Source organism: Mauremys reevesii, linkage group 3 (assembly GCF_016161935.1).
Source record: "Mauremys reevesii isolate NIE-2019 linkage group 3, ASM1616193v1, whole genome shotgun sequence".
Taxonomy (NCBI): domain Eukaryota; kingdom Metazoa; phylum Chordata; order Testudines; family Geoemydidae; genus Mauremys; species Mauremys reevesii.
Window position 1 is genome coordinate 145,609,827 of NC_052625.1, and position 23,074 is coordinate 145,632,900.

Genomic DNA, 23,074 nt, shown 5'->3' on the forward strand with positions numbered 1-23,074 from the left:
AGGAAACAATGAGATTGGCTCTTCAGGCCTCACATTTTTTTTTAACATACCTTTAAAAAAAAATTCTTGGAAGAACAAGTTTGTCATAAGGAAATCATTGATGAAAGTGGTGAGCTTCAGATTTTTAACTTTCATTATTTAGAGGGCTTTTAGAAAAAATGAGTACTATTCCTAGAACAGTGCTATTGGATCAGTTTTGTGCAGGTGCACAGATGTTTTTACAGTAAAAGCATTTGACAGAATCCTTCACTTAATTTTATAAACAAGTAACTCTATTATCCTGATTTCATTTCTGATTTTCAGATCTTGGAATTTCTGGCACCATATCAAAAAAGTAAGTTCTGAATTTTGGGTGTTTATTTTTTATTGTTTAAAAATGCTGCTCCTTGTAATACACAAGATTAATAAAACTGAAAGATTAGAGAACTTTTTCCCATTTTGTTTGTTTGTATTTGACAGCACTTTGAATGTAGTCAGTTTCACTATCTTCCTGGCACAGTGTGTTGGTTTCCACACTAATAGGGAGTTATACTTTTAAAGAAATAAGAAAATTGGGTTTGTAAAACCACAGCAATGGCAGGGTAACTAGAGACAAGTTTAGGTTCTTAAACAACATGAAATATATCATTTTGAAATTGATGTAGTGTCCAAGTTTATACAGTCCCTTTTATCTTTTTGCTGAGCTTTATATTTAGATACATTTTCTGTGATTGTTTGACTCCACTGACTACTGAGCTGGTTCACAACCTCTACTTAGACTGAGCTAAGAGGGGGGAAACCCATGGTATTTTGGTTAAGGTCTTCTTTCTTTGAGAAAAGGAGAATGTAAAATTACTTTAATTATCATTTTTTGGATCTTTTCCACCATGTTGGGTTTTTTGGGAGTGTTTGGGTTGGTTGGTTGGTTTGTTCCTAGCTTAGCTGGTTTTCCCACTTTCTTAGTTACACTCTAAAACAAAATCAGTCCCAATTTACTGGCAAAAGGTGCAGTCCTGTCCTCCACTGAAGCAAAATTCATGTTGACTTCAGTGGGATCAGGATTTCACTCCAAGTCTCCAATGGATTCTTTCCCACTTGTCCCATCAAACAAGCCTTACATCTGTAGAGCATGTCTCTCTTAAAAGCTTCACTTTGAGTTTTACCTTTTTAACTGGTTTGGGGTTGGAAGGTGGGGAATTCCAACACTATCCAGGTTTGAGGTGCTACTGGTTTGTCATGTGCCTCAAATCCTGTTATTTTTTTTCTGCAGGCTTTTGTTAAAACATCTAATGTTGGGCTACCCCTTACTAATAGTTGTTCTGCATCTTAAAGAGGTGAAAAAATTCCTCCTTTTTCTATGAATTTTTTTATAGATCTTGTATGCTGCAACTTGACTGTTCTGAAGGGAAAAGCCGTCCTTTTCTTCTGCTGCAGCTTTCTGAACAAGATTCTTAACTGTGAAATGCTTTTATCAACAGTCGAATATGCAGTGCCAATCCCCCACTTTTTGCCTTGATATAAATTGTATCCTCCCCTATAGATTATAATACTATACAGGTGAATGTGAATATAGCACTAAACAACGTTTTTGCCTTCTCCCATATTGCTAATTACTCATTGGTAATGAGATTTAAAGGCTTACACCATTAATTCTGTTTTCATCTTTTAATATAGACTATCATAAACTTGGCAATTTAGTTGCCATAGCTAATGACCACCACTGAGATTGGAGAAAATTTATTCACAGCCTATGCACGCTAAATGCATTCAGGATTTCTCAGTTGCCTGTAACAAAAACTAATGCACGTGCTAGCTTTGTTTAGTGCTTATGTAAATTAATGTACATTCATTCAGAGTGCTTAGTTTTAACATACAGTATACAGCTTTATTCTTTCTTATCTCTGCTTCTACATTTGAATCCTTATTAGGGGAGACCTTCAGTGGAATGCTGGAGAAAAGAAGTTAACAGGAGGAGCTAACTGGCAACCAAAAGTAGCACCTGCAACATGGTCAACTGGTGTTCCTCCAACTGGTCCCTTGGTATGTAGTTCAGTAATTAGTCCTAGCACTTCATGTCCAGGACCCACTCAAGTGATGATGAAATAGGAACAAATTATTACTATTCTGTACATAAACTGGTGTTCTTCCCTGTGCTTTCTGGGGGACTGTGTATATACAACTGTGACTATTAGTCAACATTAGCCAACTGTTAAACATGTTGTGATATCAGAGATACCTTTAATTCTCTCTAAATGTAGAGAAATACTGTGGTATCTTGTATGACAATGTGACTAATGATGGAAAATGTTGATTTGAGACTACCAATGTCTTTAGGCCAGATCTTTAGCTGATGTAAATCAGCATCGTGGAATTGATGTCATTCGAAATACACTGACCTACACCTGCTCAGGATCTGTGTATATGTGCCAGAAAGAGTGGTCAGTCATTTTCAAGACAATAGGGTGTGGTATTTTCTTTTAGTAATTTATGAGCAAAATGTTTCATGCAAGGGTGGGGCATTTTTTTGCAATCATTGTTTCAGCTTCCATTTAATGTGGGTGTGGAGTTTTGATCAATGAATAAGTTATTATTTCAACTTTTTTCTTACCAGAAAGGTTGGGCAATATTCTATTATGTAAGTGAATTTCATTGTAAAGTTCTACTAATTCTACTTACAAAGGTTTTTTTGTTTTGTTGTGTTTTTTTAACTAAACTGGAAAATGCTAACTGCTCTTTGCCTGCACTACAGTTCTTACAGCTGGCTTAAAGTTAGATGGAACTTGTCACTAATATATTAATGTAGCTGTTCTTGTATGCCTGAGAGCATGTCATTGTTACCAGATACTTAATCCACTAGCCTTTGTAGTACGTTCATGAGAAACAACTTGGTAATAAGTTTTTATCGAAGTCAAGTTAAAAACAGTTGTTTCAGGGTATCCTTGTTCCCAGCAGATATTGAAAAACTGAGAACCTGGATGCATCTGGAGATTTATAATGAGATGTGGAACTTCACTTCTAGTCACTCATTCAAACCCAGACAAGACTGGTTGTAACTGAAAGTAGTTACCATCTGATAGGAGTTCACTGGTCTCTATGAAATGGGTTGGGTGGCTTTGGTAGAGTTCATAGTTTGTTGATGTCTAAAGCCAGTAAAAAACATTAAAACTCTGCCAGCAAGGATACCAGTGACATAAAAATGACTATGGAGATTGAAACCCTTAAAGTCCCTTCAGGTCAGTATTGAGATACATTGGCAGAGCAATATTGAAGCTTGAACAACTGCTGCTTATGCTGTCTGTCCTTTGGCTCTGTCCAGGGCATCAATCTGACACTTTTTGAGAGTACTACATTCACATGGTAATATTAGCTACATAATTTTTAAAACAATAGCAGCAATAAGAATTCAAGTCCATTCCTACTGTTTATGTGAACGTTAATAGTTCTAGGACTGTTGAACTTTATTTAAATATTCAAGAAGTTAAATTATTACTATTTGTTGTCTAGTGTCTATAACGGAGGGTACCTGTGGCACTGCACAATAACAGTAAAAGACAAAAATTAGTCATCAAAACTTATCTAAAGGTCCTAGTCTTCAGACAGACTTCCTGTATTCGTATTGGTATTCATTCAGAAGCCTGGCTTAATGAAAATATTTGCCAAACTTATGCTCTGGACCATTTGTAGGAGGATATTTCAAAGGCAGTGGTGGCTTTTGAAGAGTTTCTTTCACTCTCTTTGGAAACCAGTTAGTACATGCGTGCACATGCGCACACACAGACTCCTTCCTGAGAAGGTATGCAACAGTCCAACTGCCTTGGCCCTGAAGCTAGTGCTAGCTCTACCAAGCATCTCCAGTAATTCTTGATGCTCCTCAGAGTTCAACTGAAACTAGATTACTGTTTCACCCTTTAGGGATTCTGACAGTTAAAGCAAGTGTTACAGCAGTTAGAGCAAACTAACTAAGAGTCAGACCTTACAAAGGAATTTCTAAACAAGTTACATTTTACTCATAGACAAAGCACAATGGGTAAAGATCTATAGAAAGTAACAGCTGCATGCAAATCCCTTCCTCCCCTGCCCTCACCACTCTGGGAGTCCTTTGGGTTTTCATCAGTCCTTTCAGAATTTCAGGCCCCTTCTTTCTTCCTTCCCAGCCGTACCTTTTTGTCCTGGTTGATGAGAGAGAGCCCCTGCTAAGAGCAGTACTTGTTCTTATAAAGTTTTAGCCCTCTATATCAGGTAAACGCCCTCTTCCCCCAAGTCCTTTGTCTTCAGGTCCCTTGTCAGGTGATTTTTTGTTTGGTCCCCAAACTAGAGACTCTAACTCCCTTGATCTGCAGCCGGGGCGGCTCTAGGAATTTGGCCGCCCCAAGCACACCAGTCCCGTGGCTCCGGGGGACCTCTTGCAGACGTGACTGCGGAGGGTCCGCTGGTCCCGCAGCTCTGGTGGAGCATCCGCAGCCATGCCTGCGGGAGGTCCACCAGAGCCGCAGGACCAGCGGACCCTCCGCTGGTCCTGTGGCTCCGGTGGACCTCCCGCAGGCATGACTGCGGAAGGTCCGCTGGAGCCGCCTGCTGCCCTGCCGGCAAAATGCTGCCCCAAGCGCGCGCTTGGCGCGCTGGGATCTGGAGCCGGCCCTGTCTGCAGCCAGCTCATTGCTCTAGGATTTTTCCATTTGAATGGAAGACCATCCAGGTTAATAATGACTCTTGAAAGCTCTCCATGGTAAGCTCTCCACCAATGGGCACGCAGATTTTGTGCCAACATCTCTCTGGGGTATTCCACTGAAATATAGAGGCTAAAAGGCAAAAGTGAAGGTGCAGCACTATTTATAATCAAAATGGTGTACACAAAAGAAAATGGAGTTTGCAGACTGATAGACACACATACAGACATACACTAATCCATCACAGTAATTAATTGACCAGGATCTGTAGGTTGCTTTGTTGCTCATCTTGGATCAAGATAAACAATCCCAGATGTATTATGTGTGACGTGTTCTAAAAGGTCTTCATAATTAATTTGGTTTGGAGTAGCACCCGTGATTGGTTGTTGATAGAAATGTGGGCTAGATGGTACCTTGAGAGGTTATCTAGTTCACCCTCCATGCTGAGGCAAGGCCAACTATAGTTAAACCATCCCTCACAAGTGTTTCCCTAACTTGTTCTTAAATGCCCAATGATAGGGATTCCACAACCTTCCTTGGAAGCCTGTTCAAGCACTTATCTATCCTTACAATTAGAAAACCTTTCTTAATATGTGACCTAAATCTCCCTTGCTGCAGATTTAAGCCTGTTACTTGTCCTACCTTCAGTGGACATTGAGAACAATTGATCACTGTCCTCTTTATAACAGCCCTTAACATATTTGAAAAGTGTTATCGGGTGGGAAGAAGATAAATGGGAAGTATTGTTGCAGTTCTGTACAGAAGATTTCCCTTGCAGTCATTTTCTAGTTGTATTAGATTAAGACATGGATAATATATTGAAGCTGTTTTCAGAATTAAGAATTCTATCTGTAGAGCAGAACATACCATGCAAATTCTAGTAAGACGTGAATATCTAAAGTTTAATATCATTGACATACATATACTTTCTAGATACTTCTCTAGAAACCAAATTTTGAAGTTTCAAATGAGCAGTTCTCAGTGTTTTGAGAATTAAAATGGCTGAATTGCCTTAGAGGTGAGCTGCTGTGCAATTTGGGCAACATCTGTTACCTAACAATATGTAGTACAATAGTTCTGACATTTTTTATCTTGAAATACAATAAGACTTTTCCCCACTTTGATTCTATGTAATTGCAGTTGGATTTATAGAAATTCTCATCTGTGTGTTTTTTAAATTTTAGACTGGAACTGTGCCTCCAGCAAGTGCTATTCCTCCTGCCTCGGGTGTCCCCCCAGTTGCACAGCCAGGATCAGGATTTGGAATGGTGAGTGATATTTTTCTTCATAAATAACTCTTCCTAATCAATTTTAGCAACCTTCTATCTTTTTAACTTCTTAATTTTGCAGCCTCCTTCTGGACCAAGTGTATCCATGATGCCTCAGCCGCCAGTTATGTATGGACAACCTATGATGAGGCCACCATTCGGAGTTGCATCTGGACCTGGTGCACAAGTAAGTCTCTGTTTTTATATTTAAAATAATTAAATGTAAGTTTTAAAGTAGAAATAGGGTTTGGGGGGCATGGAATGCAATGCCACTTATACAGCCGTTTGTTGTGTAAGCTTTTCCTCCTACTAAACCCTAGCTGGAAACTTGGTTTTAAATGCTGTCTATATACAGCTCTGAGTATATGATAAAGGAGAACTTTATTGTGCTGGCTTTTAACTCCACTGAAGTGTATGTAGCCTTATGAGAATAAATCACATGAAAATGTCCCTTTATATACATGATATTCTTTTCTTTGCCCAAACAGAAAAGTTGGGCATTGAGCTATCTTCAGTGAGAATGAAGAGATGGATTTGTAAAGGCTCCCCCATCCAAGTATTACACCTTCCCTTAAAGGCTTCCTATTTTGGTGTATCTCACTTAAACAAGTTGGGGATATAGGTGGGTCACTGCCAGACACAGAGAGTAGTGTTATTGGAAGCATTTGCTAGAGAATAACTTGAGATGCCCTTGCTCTAAAATGCTCTGCATCAATCCCGTTCCTTGCCTGCTTTGGACAAACTGTCATTTAGGGACATCCAGCCCTAGCTGGAATGCTATATTTCTTTCTTTATATACAGTGCCTAGCACAAAGGGGCCCCGATGCTGGTTGGGAAATGCAGATGTGAAGTAACACAAATTATTACCAATGTTGTTGTGGTGTTTTAAAATATATCAGTTGTGGCTGTATTGCTTTGTATAAAAAATAGTATGACACTACAGACCACCTACAGTGACAGTTGTGAGACATCCATAAGATGTATTATGTTAAAGATATGATCTTGGATATTCGCTCAGTCAGGTTACGTTGTACTTCTGGTATAATTCAAAGGAAGAGTATATGGTATACGAGAGACAAAGAAATGTGTGTACTTTAGGTGGGTCTGGTAGCACTGCCAAATACAGTAGTCTGACACTTCCTGTTTTCGGTTGCTTATAACTTTTTTTGCCGAAGTTTAATTGTTTGAGGTGAAATTTACCATGCTGGGTGTTGTCTTCCAATTGAAATGTTTTGGGAAGCTTCTGCCAAAACAGTTCAGTCATTGCCAAGAATAAGACTAGTGAAAAACATTTTTCACTAATGTTAAATTCTGGCAATCATTTCCTTGATAAGTCCTGGCTCCCTCTTCCCCCTCTACCCCCACTTTGAAACAGAGATTTGATAAATTGTGCAAGAGGGATGGCCTTTGTAAGGGATGTGTCTTTTGATGTCCCTGTGAAAATGTACCCACATTTGGCCAAGTTATAAACATTTGAAAAATTGCTGAAAAATTCCACATGATCCTATCTCATTCAGGGTACAGGATGGACTTTCCCTGGGGATGAATAAGGGTTATGTAGGGAGGGAATGCTGTTGACTGTAGGATACCTGCTTCATTTGTTGCTAAAGCTGGGGAATGTGTAGTGAATGAGGTAGAGGACTGCAGGAAGAGAAAGGAAAGTCTCATGGTCAAGGCAGTTGAATACTGCTTTGGGGAATTGGTTTCTATCTCTGCCTCTGCTATAGAGTTCCTATGTGATACATAGCAAGTCCACTTAAACCAAACTTCTCTCAGGTAGTCACACTAATTGTGTGCTTTTCATTTACTGCATGCCTGACTTGACACCCTGGGGTCTGATTTGCAGAAGTGCTGAGCAAAGCACTGCTTCCACTGACTTCAATTACACTTGTGACAGAGCATATAAAGCGCTATACAATGCAAAATACTCTGAAAAATCCGGTCCTAGGGGTGTCAAGTTGGGCAACCAAAATTAATGGAAACTTTGGACCTTAATCTCTCTGTCCCTCAGTTTCTGAACTGTAAAATGGGGATAACCCTCCTCACCTCATAATAGTGTTAAAGATAAATTCATGAATGTTGGAAGCACCCACAAACTACACTGAGCACTATAGATAAAAACCTATGAGGAAATTAATTCTGTCCTCAGAATTGGGGTTTGAAATAGTGTGCCATAAACAAGGCATGGGCCACACTTTGAGAAGTGAGGAAAAAACAAAATATTGAATAGCAGCTCATTAAATGAGCATTGTCCATCCTGTGCATTGAATGAGGTAGAGGTCCTGTGGAAAACATAATATGGGATCAAGTAATTGTGCATATGCATTATGATCCAGTCAGTCTAAGGGAGCCAAAATTAAGGTTGTCTGTGGAACCTTAATTCTCGTATTTCCTAACTTTTGAGTGCTTGTCTTTGCAACTTTAATCGTGTTCTTTTGATGTAGTTTTTTGTATTTAATATTGTGTATACTGTAGCTTGACCTACTGTGTGTTTGTTTGGCTTTTCCTTTGACTGCAGATTGCTTTATGCCAGTGAACACTAGGTTATTCTGCAAAAATACATTGTGTATTCCATATATTGATGTTAATTGATATTTTGTGGCAACAATTTAAGTTGCTTTCTTACCAGGTTAGTGCTCCAAACAATTCTCAACTATCTAGTTAGAGAAATTCTAATCTGCTTGGGCAAGTGTATTAGGCATTGACATGCTCTCTAAACTCCCTTATCGTTTAATGGGTACACCTGAGCAGTGTCATCAGACGCTACCAGTTTGGTGCTCTGCTGTGTTCAATGTTGATATCAGTCGGCTGCGTGCGTGTTCCCTCTGTGTACTGCAGATAGCTGACACAGCAGACCCTGAGAGAACCCCCAATGACCACAGACTCTTGTAAGCTACAAAGGCACCCGGGCCTGGTTTATTGTCAAAGAGAAACAGTCTCCAGCTCCCCGGATTAGATATCCACGGTGCTGCTAAGGTGCCGCTAGCTAGTACATGTGTGCTCCTGACAATGGACCAGCTCAGTCAGTGGCGGGACTTTCCACTGTCTCCTAGGCCAGACAAAGATATCCACTCAAGGGTGCATTCTTATACACAGGTACAAACAAGCTACACATCACTCCTGACGTATTGAGGTGCAACCCCTCCACGTAGCAAGGTACAACCCCACTACGAAGTAAGGTGCCACCTCTCACCTTGTACATGTTGGTTCGAACAAAACAACTCTATCCATCATATTACCCTTTTGGCCCTGTCATTGGGATATGTCAGCTTGTTCCTTGTTATCTGTGTGGAATGTACAAGTATGCAAATGTTCTGATATCTGGTGTCCAGTACCTTTTAGGGATGTCTCATTTTGCAGCATCAGCTCTTTCCTTGCCAGCTTCTGTGAGCAGGGGCTGCCTCTGGCTCACAGCTTAACTTTGCTTTATGTTAGCAAAGTCTTGACCATTACTTTAGTTCAGGCCTTAGGCCTCATACTGGCCTTTGATAAGGGTTTGTTTCAGGGCCTCATCTTACTACAAGCAGAATATTCACTGCTGCCAAATATGATTAGTAAGTTACTTAGAAAACCAGGACACCTTGTTTTGTCTTGAATTAAAATGTCTGCTAAGCACTGTCAACTTCATAGTAACTGTATTTTGAAATTAAACACAGGAGTCAAACAAGAGATGACAGAGAAGACACTGTTAAGCCCATAAATCAAGAACTCTAACTTTTTGCATGTTTGTAATGTGCTTGTTGTGTAGAATCTGTCTAATGCTTGTGCATCTGTCTCCTTTCTTTTTCTGCTTTCCTTGGCTGGTTTCTGTTTTGCCAGCTCTCTCCAAGCCCTACACCTGCCACTCAGAGTCCCAAGAAACCTCCAACAAAGGACCCATTAGCAGATCTTAACATCAAGGATTTCTTGTAAACAATTAAGGTATTCTGTGACTGACTTTGAAGTTACCCGGGTTAACTAGTACAACATATAAAACGTTACTACAAGCATACCATTCCCTTTAAGTTTGAGTAAGAACCTGCAACTATTTGTAGAAAAATACAACTGTGAATGAGAACCAGGAGGTACAAGTTCAAGCAATCAAGTTAAAGCCCTTTAAAAAGTTTTTTCAGGATGCAAGATAAGTTTAAATCATAACTACTTCTCCATGCAATTCTGTTTAACAAACAGAATAAATTGGTAACAGTATATTTATTCACAATATGTGCCTTAATTTGCGGTTAAGAAAATATTTTCTTAAAAAATTGTAATCTCATATACTCTGTAAATTGAACAAAAGCAGTGCACATGTGGGTTTTAAAGTTTTTATTGTTGTATCATTTGGTTCTCTGTTCCAGCCAGTTTTCATTTACATCATTTGAGTTTGCAGTGTTCTTTTGTCTATCCACTCTGCCTTCATTTGATTATGAAGGCTGTTAGCGGTGGACTAGAACACTGGGGCAAAACTGAAAGATTGCTTCTGGCAAAGTAACCTATCTTGTTTCTTTATGCTGCCCTTATAGTAGATTTGTTTAATAATAACTCTCCTCTTCACATTAATTCTTCTTGTGACCAGTCCTACACTGTAATCCTAATCTGGTGTGAGAAATTAATTTGTGGCCATAAAACTGATTTGGTATCGCTGTTATGAATGAGTGAAATTGAGACTCCCAAACATGTGCATGTCCTCAAAGGATGCCAAATCTCTGATAGGGATGGAAGGGGGTATTGCCTGCATCCTTCATTGCTTCCAGCCCTATGGTCTCTCCTCTTCTCCCTGTGGGGTGCTACAGGGCATTGCTCTTCTGCACATCATGCAGAAGGCATTGAGCAGTGCTATGTAGAACAGCCTATGGAAAGCATGGATTAGGGAGGGAACAAACACCAGTGAGGATACACTGAAAGAGAGAAGGGGAAACTAGGGAAGGAGGGAGCTGAGGGAGAATAAGAGGCAAAGAGGAGCAACCAAAAAACAATAAAAATAAAAAAAAAGACAGTAACCATAATAAAACTTTCTGGGAGGCAATATGAGGGTTCAGATACCAGAATATATCAAAACAGTTTGAGAGAGCCAACCAATACAATTTGGAGATCACTGAAGTAGAGCAGATAGGCTATGAGAAATTGTGTTGAATAGTTTTGTCTGCCATTTATTAGAATTAAACAAGAGGAAAAAGTAGCAGCTTTACATCATCTCTGGTGGTAGTTTTTCCTTATTGTACTCAGTGCAATCCACACCTTGTGAAAACTTGACATCAGGAAGAATTTGAGAATTGTCCTGATTCAGTGACTGAAGAAGATGCACCTTTGGTGACACATAACTGTAGACCAAGTCAAACTAGATTTTTCACAGATTGACTCAGCCAGTGCAAACTCTCTCCGACATGGCCTTGTCTACACTTGAGGTCAACACTGGTGCAGCTACACCCATTGCTGGCTATAGAAAAGCAATTGTCAAACTATGGGTTGGGACTCCATTTTAATGGGGTTGCCAAGGCTGGTATTAGACTTGCTGGGGCCTGGTGCCAAAGCCTGAACTCCACCGCTCGGGGTCGGGGCTGAAGCCGAAGGAGTTCAACCCTGGGTGGTGGGGCTCAGGCTTTGGGTCCCCTGCCTGGGGCAGTGAGCTCAGGCAGGGGCAGGTCTCGGTCCCTCCTCCTGAGGCCATGTAGTAATTTTTGTCATGAGAAGGGGATCACAGTGCAATGAAGTTTGAGAACCTCTGCTATAGATAATGACCAAATCAGAGCTATTCGTGAGCATAAATAACCCATTGTAATTAGGATCCAGTGTCTTCAAAGATCTCTACATAAGCATGATAGTCCAGTTGCAATATTGGGGCCCCAATTTGTTGGGGAGACATCTCCATCAGAACTCAAGTTAGAAAATATCTGATTTCTTAAATGTTTAGCCACTCCTCCAGTGAGTAGTTTCATAGCTGCTTTAAGATATGATAAGGGGGAATATAGATTATTTTGTATACCAAGTTTGGCCTTAAAGCTGCTCTGCAAGCCATTTTAATCATTTTGAGTCAGACTTGTTTAGCTATTCCTTCTGACTATGTTTTTTGTCTTCACAGCTGCAGTTTTTCTGACTGGATAGTTAAAAATGTGAGTTTGGAATCTACAAATCACAGATTGATGCTCAGAGTTTCAAAGTGAGCCACCAGTACCAAACCCAGTGCTTATTCAGACTGTCTCTTACTTCCGAAACGTGTAGCACAGCTGTGAAAGTGAACGTTAGGAATGTGTACTACCTTAGCTGTTATCCCTACTCTCTCTCAATTTGTGTACTTGGGTTATTTGTGTTCTACAGTTTAAACAATGGATGTATGTTTCTGATGCCTTCTAGTGCTTTTCTGAACCTATTCAGTGGGGGCAGATTATGCAGCTGTTGTGTGGTGAGCCATTTGGAGCGATGTGTCTGTGTTTTTGAAGGTTTCAATGTATATAACTTTTGACTAACACCTGAAATTTCCCTAAAAGTTCAGTTTCTTCTTTATCTGTTACAAAACATAGTGTGATAATACCAATAGTAAGAAACACTTAACTAGACAAAATCTTTGTGTGAAATACATTTTTCCCAGTCACAGGAATTTCAGTTGTTGTGAGAAATGTTTTATTTTTGTGGCACTGTATATGTTATATTATAATTTAAAGTAATATAAAGGTAAATTTCCATAACAAATACTCCTTCCAAGTTACCTTACCAGTAATGAAAAATCATATCTGAAAGAATACTGTATTTATCACTTTTTTTAATTTAAAATATATTTTAACTCTTTGAGTTCGTGCATTTAAATTTATTTATCAGTTCTTGCTAAATGCATTGAAAATAAGTAAAGGGTCAGTTTCTCTCCATGTAGTTAAAAAAAGCAGCCACAGTTGTGCTGACATTCTTTAATGTCAAATATGAAAGCACTCTTTGGTGTGTCTGTAGTTATAACATTATTGCATTTTTATTTAACTCTTTTATGTACATCTGTTATTTTAGTGCTTACCTGTGTGTATGCCTTGGAGTAGTGTGTTTCCATTCCCCAACTATGCTGTGAGTAGTTTTTGTACTATTTGTGATTAGACCTCATTCTGATCCAGAGAACCACACCCTTTACTGTACATATTGTGTTTCTTTAATTTTTAGTTTGTTCTCATACTGTTTGTGCTGATGGCTTGGCTTAAGATTTTGACTCTTAAATGAGGTCACTGTTGATCAGTGTTACAAGTGGCTTGGCAGCTCTTTGTTCAAAGCATATTGAATTGGAAAGATGTTCACCTAAGTCTTTCAAACTAACTATTTAATCAATGTATGGTACCATTAAAAGTGGTTGTATCTGAATTAACTGTGGGGATAACATACACTCTAATGGGGAAAAAGTTATATAAAGCTAATTTCAAAATAGCTTTTCTTTGTATTTTGGTTTAAGAACCCAGTGCATGTACGCCCTCTGAGATGCAATAAACACCTTGATCAAAGTAAAGATGAACACTCTAATTGTCTTTCTAATTTCATAAAAGATAAGATCCAGAATTATAACCACTAGTTCTCAATGTATTGTTTGTTCCACAGTTTTAAAAGTGCATCATTTTCCAAAAAAAATTGGTGTGTGTCTACACCTGAGTACCCTACTAAACTTTGACTTTTACAATCTGTTTCCTGTGGCTAAAATCTTTCTCCTATTGCTCTGTGAAAGAAAAAAGTTAAACTGACTAGGCACAAAGTGACATACTGTGGACAAAGTAATCATATTTTCTAATTTGTTCTCTTTAGTCTTTAAAAATCACACCTCTGTAATGTATATGACATGTAACATACAATTTAAAGTTTACATGTTCTTTCAACTAAAAGACTGGATTTCACACAAAAAAAATACTGAAACATTTAAAAAACACAATATAAACTTTAAATTTAAAGTCAATCAGTACTGTTTTCCAGATGAATTTCTAATTCTGAAACTGGTAGTAAAATTGGTTTGAAATTGTCTTAGACTAATACAATGCTGCAGCTGTTTAAGGTAACGCAACTTATAGAACAATTACTAATATTTAAAATTAGATGCAAAGTCTTTGGACTAAATCCAGTCTTTGGCTAAATGGGTGCAGTTCAGTTATTTTCAGTGGAATTGTACATTAAACCAGAACTGAATTTGGCACTTGAGATTATTTGAGTCATTCCAAAATGCTTTGCAGCAAAGATTCCATTTGAATTTTAAATTTCAAAAGTTTACCTGACAGATACCTTGCTGCTGGTTTCTTTCGCCCTTATGAAACAGATAGATAAACATAGGCCCAGGCTCTGCAAATAAACATATATATAAAGTTATTCACATGCATAAGTGTTTAGAAACTATGGGCTATTCTGCCAAGCTTGCACAGATAGTTTTTTTTTTTCTTTTGAGGCTACTATTGTACAACTTTCCTTCAATTCATATGATGTAATGCCCAAAGGAACACACAGATGAACTCTACAGCCACACTGTTTCCTGGGGCAAAAATGGATACAATGAATGGGAGCACTTTTAGAGGCATGCATAACTAAACACCAGGTAGAGATTATGTACTCAAATATGTAGCTAATGACCCAGTCATAACCATCAAAGCAAAACTTCAACTGTTGAGTATCCAATTAATGCTTGCCAGGACAGATTGAATTTCAGAGTATGGCATACATTTGACTTAGAATGTAAAAAAAGCATACAGCAGTAAACTTTCTCCATAAAATAAGTACTCGTGTCTATTGTGTTGCTTTTTTAAATAAGCAAATTAACTGGATCTCATTGTATGGAAGATCTCTCATTTTTCTGTTAATTTAATTGTTTGCTTCATAAGCCAAATGGTAGCACTTGCAAGTTATATGACATGCAATATTGTAACATCATAAACGGGACACTAAAGTCTCTTTCTTGACTAGTGTGGAGAGAAAAAGGGTTGCACTAGATGCCTGACATTGGGAAGAACAGCAAGACTCAACTGGCATTTCTGAAATATAGTGGATAGAAAGTGGTCACTGATTCCTGATAACCTGTACTTGCTGCATAGTTTATTTCATAGAGGCATGGGAGAGTAGTAATTTATATATAATACACACACACACACACGCGCGCGCACATATAAAACTGTTTTGAAAGGCATGTTAGAGGTAGGAAGAACCTCTTTATGAACCAGGATTTGCATTGTAAAGAAAATAGGTATAATAGGCGTGTGTTAAAGTCTTTTGAATTAGACATGGATGGTAACAATTGCTCAAAATACCCAAATATTAACTGTTATGTTCTGATGTGATATTCAAACACTTTTTCAATACCACTTATAAAACTGCTTGTTTTATGCTCCAGAAAGAGTTAATCCAAGAGGGATTCCCTTGTAATATAGTCCTCCATAATACATGGCCATAGATGTAGGAAGAAAGTGTGCCACTAAGGTTATGTCTATACTACCCGCTGGATTGGTGGGTAGTGTTCGATGTATCAGGGATCGATTTATCGTGTCTCATCTAGATGCGATAAATCGATCCTCAAATCGATGCCTATACTCCACCTCGGCAAGAGGAGTAAGCAGTGTCAATGGGGGAGCTGCAGCAGTTGACTTGCCGCCATGAGGATGGCCAGGTAAGTCAAACTATTTGCATAGCTGAAGTCGAAGTATCTTGAATTTCCCTCTCCCCCCTCCCCAGTGTAGCCCAGGCCTAAGTAACAGTGACTTTAAGCTTGACCACTTCCTTGGGGAATGGAGTCTTATCAAGAGTTAGTACTCTCACACTATGCCTCAAGAAAGAGGACTTCCCCTCCACCAAAAACCCCAACTATACTAGATAGAAGTCATCTAGGTTTGGAAGTGAAATCCTGAGAACTGTTATACAGACTGCTTTGAACGTATGTGACATGGGCACACACTCTGAATCCAATAAGCAAGAAACAAGTGTGGGTGTTTTAATAGCCATAAGGAACAAGCAGGAATTCAAGTGTGTGTGGGGAGTGGAAATAATTGGTGCTACTTTCCGAAACCTTTCCCACATGCCTTCTTTTTTTTCTTTTCATAATAGGAGCAATCTTCTTCCCTGCATTGCTTTAATCTGTGTAGAACGAGCTAATATTTGTACGATCCACAGACCTGTGAATGCTAATGTTCCCCAATAGACTCCAGGGTCTCACCCCCTTTTTGCAGTCTGTAGGAGAATGCTCCCTAGCCTACAGGAAATGAAGATCTGATGGGATGCTTTCTTCCACCCCCTGTGGAAAAGGGCAGCCAATCAGAATTCCTTTGTGGCAGGTACTGCAGATTTACAAAGTCTCACAACATCAGAACAATTAATTGTCAGTTAAAAAAAAAAAGATGATAAGGGCGATTACAGTGCCACTACATAGGATGATAAAATATAAGGGTTATTAAGCCTCCTCCTGAACAGAATCTAATCCACCAGCCACCATAAAGGGGAAAAAAAACCCTCCAGCTTCTGCTCTAGCCTCCCACTTGTGCTGTATTTTATTATAGATACAAAAATACATTGAAGATTGCAAGGCACTCAGTACAGTAATGGGGGCCAAATAAAAACCTAAGATAGATGAGCAGATTTTTTTTCCCCACATATTCTAAAGTGTCCAGCACCGCTACTTAGACTAGATGGACTGTTCTGTCACCACTCTTCTCTGGATTTCATGCTCCCAAATGCCAAACTCATCTTCTTTCCCTTCACCACCCCCATCCTGGGGCAAACCATTTTAAAAGCAAAGCCTGCTAATTGTTCTTGCATATACAGTATCTAATATACATCTGTAAACATAGGTAACTTCCAATTAGGATAACTTAAGGGAAAGGAGGCAGGAGAGAAGAACCAGGAAGTGGAAGAAAATGAAATTGCAGGAACTAATCTGTACAAGTTGGTAAGATTTCTACTTTACAAAAGTCGTTCTCTGTCGGTCTCGTGGTCTGCACTGTTCCCGACACCACCACTCGTCCCAATCCCAGGATAGTGGCAGATCATATGCCAGTCCGGCCTCCCTTCGCAGTCGTCAGTTGATGGGACAGGCTAGTCAGGCTGAACAGCCTGCTCCCCACTGGTGCCACAGCAGGTGCAGTGGCACCAGGCTCCTTGGCCAGCACCATGGTACCAATGGGGCCCATGGCCCCTGGTGGTGGCTTGCTCGGTGGCCGGAGCCTTGAAGACCATTGCCCTCCCTTTCTCGGCCTCCCAGGAAGGAGTCAGTGGAGCATTCATCCCAGTTCCACTCCAGGAGGGAGACCATGTGGTGGGACCTGCGGCACCGGTGGTTATGCAGAGTACCGCACCGCCATCCTCCCTGGATGAGGTGATCGTGGCCCCTCCTCCGACTGTCCCACAGGAGGACTCTAAAGCCCACCAGGAACTGTTTGAAAAGGGTGGCACCAAGCCTCAACCTTCAAGCTGAGGAGGAGGAATCCTCGGACTCCCTCTTCAACATCCTCTCGGCTTTGGCACTGGGCAGGGTGGCTTTCCCACTCCATGAAGGGGTGGCAAAGATTTTGAACGCCTTGTGGCAAACTCCAGCTTCCTGGCCCCCCATATCTAAGAGGGCAGAACAGAAGTAATTTGTGCCTGCCAAGGGTTATGAATACCTGTACATCCACCCTGACCCCATCACCTCAACACCATCTCCTGGGGCTACACCCGTCCGTTTACCTCTACTCTGCCCCCCACCCTCCATCCCCGTCCCTCCTCAGGGACCCCTCTCATGAGACCCTGCTCAAGCAGGAGGTGGAGCGGCTCCTTGGCCTACATCAACAGGCAAGGCAGGGCCCGCTCCTCTGCCAGGAAGCCCTCAGGCTGTGGGACTTCTGTATAGCCCACGATATTTGCCTAGAAGCCAACCACTTACCAGGCACCCGGAACTCTCAGGTGGATCACCTGAGCCAAAACGTCTCCTCTCAGCATGAGTGGTCACTACACCCAGAGGTGGTGCACAGGATTTTCCAAACATGGGGCACTCCCCAGGTGGACCTGTTCGTGACATGGCAGAACTGCCAATGTCTCCGCTTCTGCTCCAAGGGGGAGTTGGGCTTGGGGGACATCTCCGATGCCTTCTTCCTGTGCTGGTCGGGACAGCTTCTCTATGCCTTCCCCCAATCCTGCTGATCGGCAAGCTCTTGGAAAAGATAAAATTGGACAGGGCCCAGGTCCTCCTGATCGCCCTGGCATGACCTAGGCAACATTGGTACAGGATTCTCACGAGCCTGGTGGTCTCCCTGCCGTGGCCATTGCCATCCCACCCAGACCTCCTTTCCCATGATCAGGGCCGCCTCCTCCACCCCAGCCTAGCGGCACTCCACCTCATGGCGTGGCTGCTCAATGGTTAGGCCGAGAGGAGAGGACTTGCTCAGAAGGGGTTCAGCACATCCTCCTGGAAAGCAGATGGCCCTCCACACATCAGGCAAAGTGGTCTCGGTTTTCCCAGTGAGCAGCTGATTGGGGTGTTTCACCTGTGGCTGCTCCAATTCAGCTCATTTTAGACTACCTCCTTCACCTTAGAGCCCAAGGCCTGGTGCCCTTGTCTGTCAAGGTACACTTGGCAGCCATTTCGGCTTTCCTCCCAATGGTGCAGGGCCATACAGTGTTCTCCCATGCCATGACTGGCCGATTCCTCAAGGGGTTTGTCCTAGGGTCTCACCCCACCCCACTTTGAGCAGTTCAGTTTCAAAGATGGGCAGTATCCCCCCCCCCCCACCCCCACCCCTTAGGTTTCCTTCTCTGCCACACCACCGATTAATTCGTGAATCGAGACACCCTCTGTTCCCCCTCCTCCTTCATTCCTTTTTTTTCCCTCTCCCCCCTGCTTCTCTCTGCTGAGACAACCCTTGTGTCTCCACAGAGTGGCCTAGCTCCTTCCCCTGAATCCCCAGGTAAGGAACTTAACCAAGTCCTGAACCTAAAAGAGTTTATTAAAAGAATAAAAAGAAATTTCTCCTTTTCCTCAGTACAAACAATACAGGCAAAATTATGAATAATCAATACAAACACATTGAATAGAAGAAATTAGTTCAGAAAGATGAGCAGACTTGATTAAGCATCTGGGCTGGTGTAGTTCCAGACAGCTAAGAACACAGAACAAAGAACACAGAGACCCAAGTTCCCGCTCTCTGGGATTTTAAAATTCTCTTCCCTGATTGGTCCTTAACTAACTACTTATGACAGGGTTGGATTGTCTCTTCCCGTATGTTAGGCCCCCAGTCCTGCAGTGGGACCTGAACTTGGTGCTGAACAGATGGATGCGTCCCCCATTCAAACCACTAGCTATGTGCTCCTGGTCGCACCTCTCGTTGAAGGTAGCATTCCTGGTGGTGATCACGTCTTCTAGACAGGTCTCAGAGCTCCAGGCCCTGACCTCTGAATCCCCGTACACGGTGATCCATAAGGATAAGGTCCAGCTCTGACCACATCCTTTGTTCCTCCCCAAGGTGGTCTCCAGCTACCGTATGGGTCAGGACATTTTCCTGCCGGTGCTCTGCCCCAAGCCCCATGCGTCCAGTGAGGAGCGCTGCCTCCACATACTGGATGTGAGATGAGCTCTGGCTTTTTACCTAGAACGTACAACACCATTCAGAAAGACCTCGCAGCTGTTCGTCGCCTCGGCTGAGCGCATAAGAGGTCGGCCAATTTCCACTCAGCGGCTCTCCAACTGGATCACCTAGTGTATTCGTACCTGTTACGACCTGGCGAGAGTCCCCCCGCCGCCAGTTGAGGGCACATTCAACTAGGGCACAAGCCTCATTGGCTGCATTTTTGGCCCATGTTCCCATTCAGGATATTTGTAGAGCTGCCACATGGTTTTCGGTTCACACGTTCACCTCGCATTATGCAATCATCTCCCAAACTAGGGAGGATGCCGGGTTTGGCAGGGCTGTACTCAGTCCCCAGTGTCTGTGAACTCTTACCCACCTCCAGCAGATATAGGTTGGCATCATCTATTGTGGAATGCACATGAGCAATCACTCGAAAAAAGATGGTTACCTTTTCCGTAACTGGTGTTCTTCAAGATGTGTTGCTCATGTCCATTCCACATGCCACCCTCCTTCCCCTCTGTCAGAGTTGTCTGGCAAGAAGGAACTGAGGATGCGGGGAGCTTGCAGCACCCTTTATACGACGCATAGAGGCGCCACTCCAGGGGTTGCTAGGGGCACTCCCCTATGGGTACTGCTGGGGAAAAACTTCCAGCACTGGTGCACGTGGTGAACACACAAACCTATTGTGGAATGGACATGAGCAACACATCTTGAAGAACACCCGTTACGGAAAAGGTAACTGTCTTTTTTTAATTCATACATGGGTTATCTAAACACAACTCAACTAGACATTTTAAAGCAAAGCCACCTTTAATGGTGGAAAGGGTTTCTTGCTTGCTTCATCCTATCTATATGGCAGACCAGGTTACTTTAAGTCTGATGTCACACCAAAAGAGGCACCTTCTTTCTCAGTAGATGGCATCTAATATCCTCTGAACAAGCACAGAAGCACTCAGTGTTTTCTATATGAAGCAATGATTTTGTTTTATATACAGTAACTCCTCGCTTAAAGTCGTCCCAGTTAACGTTATTTCGTTATGTTGCTGATCAATTAGGGAACATGCCTGTTTAAAGTTGTGTAATGCTCCCTTCTAATGTTGTTTGGCAGCTGCCTGCTTTGTCTGCCACTTGCAGGAAGAGCAGCCCATTGCAGCTAGCTGGTGGGGGCTTGAAACCAGGGTGGACTAGCAGCCCCCCCATCAACTCCCCACTCCGCTAAGTTCCCTGTACAGCAGCTGCCTGCAGTTCAGCTGTGTCCCTCCCCGCCATTGCCATGTGCTGCTCCTTCCCTCTGCCTTGGAGCTGCTCCTGCTTGCTGTGCTGGGGGGTAAAGGAAGGAAAAGGGGGACTAATGTCTGGGTGTCCCCCTTTCCCCCTGCTTCTGCACCCTGCTTACCCCATCTTCCATAGAGCGGGGGTGGGGGGGGACACACCAGGGCTGAGGTCTCAGCAAGCTGATCTAATTAACAAGTCAGTGTACTTAAGGGAAATGTGCATATCTCCCTTCATTCCTGCTGCCTTGCAGAGAGACAGAGTTAACCCTTAAGGGCTCAGCCAATTGCTAGTTCATCATTTAGCAGTAAGGGAAATATCCCACCCTCTGACTCCTCCACCTCAACCAAGCTTCACAATCATCACTGTGTACCAGTATTAAATTTTGTTTAAAACTAACTCTGTGTGTGTGTGTGTGTGTGTGTGTGTAAATATAGTCTTTTGTCTGGTGAAAAAAATTTCCCTGGACCCTAACCCCCTCATTTACATTAATTCTTATGGGGAAATTGGATTCGCTTAACATCGTTTCACTTAGTCGCATTTTTCAGGAACATAACTACAACATTAAGTGAGGCGTTACTGTACCTCAAGAAGTGGGAAATCTGTCCTTGGATATCCTGGAACTCCATACACCAAACAGAGGTTAGACAAGTATTTCTGACTTTTATATAATATTAGGCTGATTTCCTTATACTTGTTTTTATGGAAAACATATTTGTTAAACCTGAAGTCTCTGGCATAGAGTGGAGTTAAAGGATTTTGGAAAGAAAGGAAATGGTTAAGTTCTTGGGAGCAGAGATTCTCTTTGTGCTAAGCACTGTACAAACATAACAATGGCGCCATGGTGTCTAGGTGCTACCATAATATAATACATTAATTTACTATTTAATACAGGTAGGGTGGGATTTTTAAGAGCATAAACGGTCAGCGCTACACAGCTCCCTTTGACATTTATGGGATTTTTACCATGAATTTCAGTGGGAGTTCATTTAGGCCAACACCGAACTTCTGAAAATCCTATCATTAGAGGGACATCATGTCAGTGTCATCCATAGGACAGAACAGTACTAAACTTTACTGTAGACCGGTATATTTTGATATGATAATAGGGAACAGGGCCATGAAGGCTGGACCACTGATGGAAATGACTGTATAGAAATGGAAATCACCACATTTGACGTGGAAGAACTCAAAAAGGCCAATGCACTCAAATTGGGGAGACAAGAGAATTTCCATCACAGAATGCTGAAAGAATGGGCATGAGAGATAGCTAGTCTGGAAGCAAGGATTTTTAATCAATTTGGAGAATAGCTAACATATTTATATTTAAGAAAGGGGGAAAGATGATCTGGACAATTACAGACCTGTTAGTCTGACCTTTGTAGTATACAAGGCTTTTGAACAAATTGTGATGGAAAGAATAATTAAATTCATGGAAGTAAAGGAAATGTAATGCAATGTGGGTTTATCAAAGGTGACTGACTAACCAGATTTCCTTCTTTGGGAAAATAACTGTTTTTTTTAGATAAGGGCAATACAATAAATATTGTATGTTTAGATTTCAGTAAAGCATTTGATATGGTACCACATAAGAAATTATTAGTTACATTAGAGAAGATGGGGATTAGTACCAGAGTTGTAAAGAAAATAAAGAATTAGCTAAAGGGGAGAAGGCAACAGGTTGTGCTGAAAGACGAAGTATTGGACTGGAGGGAAGCTACTAGCGGAGCTCCTCAAGGACCAATCTTAATTACTTTTTGTGCCAAGGTCATTAATTAAAAATTAGGAGTCTACTAATGACATTTTGTTTATGATACAAAGTTGGGAGGTGTCGTCATTTCAGAGGAGGATCGGAATATTATACAGGAAGATCTAGATGACCTTGAACACTGGAGAGTGGGAAATAAGATGAAATTCAATGGTACATAATGCAAGATCATGCACTTAGGGTTTAATAATAGGATTCATAGATTCTAAGTCCAGACGGGATCATTGTGACCATTTACTGACCTCCTGTACAATGCAGGCCATAGAACTACCCCAAAATAATTCCTAGAGTAGATCTTTTAGAAAAACATGCAATCTTGATTTTAAAATGGTCAGTGATGGAAAACAGACTAAGGCCTTGTGTAAATTCCAATGGTTAATTACCATCCCTATTAAAAATTTACACCTTATTTTCAGTCTGAATTCATCAAGCTTCAACTTCCAGTCATTGGATACTTTTTCCCTGCTAGACTGAAGAGTGCATTATAGAATATTTGTTCCCCAAGTAGATACTTATGGACTATAATCGTCACCCCTTAACCTGCTCTTTGAACTTCTTAAGTCTATTTAGTTTAACAATATATCACTATATGGTATGTTTTCTAATCCTTTA

The 23,074-nt window shown here is 41.3% G+C and overlaps 1 protein-coding gene across 24 annotated transcripts in view; it reads left to right on the forward strand.

Annotated features, from left to right (window-relative positions):
- Positions 1-13,370, forward strand: part of SNAP91 (synaptosome associated protein 91) — a 140,875-nt gene extending 127,505 nt beyond the window's left edge. For all 24 annotated transcript variants that reach the window (XM_039530044.1, XM_039530050.1, XM_039530049.1 and 21 more), the window contains 6 exons: positions 304-334; positions 1,908-2,019; positions 5,831-5,914; positions 5,997-6,101; positions 9,734-9,835; positions 11,973-13,370. In XM_039530044.1, coding sequence (XP_039385978.1) covers positions 304-334; positions 1,908-2,019; positions 5,831-5,914; positions 5,997-6,101; positions 9,734-9,826 — 425 coding nt within the window. In that variant the 3' untranslated portion in view covers positions 9,827-9,835; positions 11,973-13,370. The remainder of the gene's footprint in view (positions 1-303; positions 335-1,907; positions 2,020-5,830; positions 5,915-5,996; positions 6,102-9,733; positions 9,836-11,972) is intronic.
- The last annotated feature ends 9,704 nt before the right edge of the window (positions 13,371-23,074 follow it).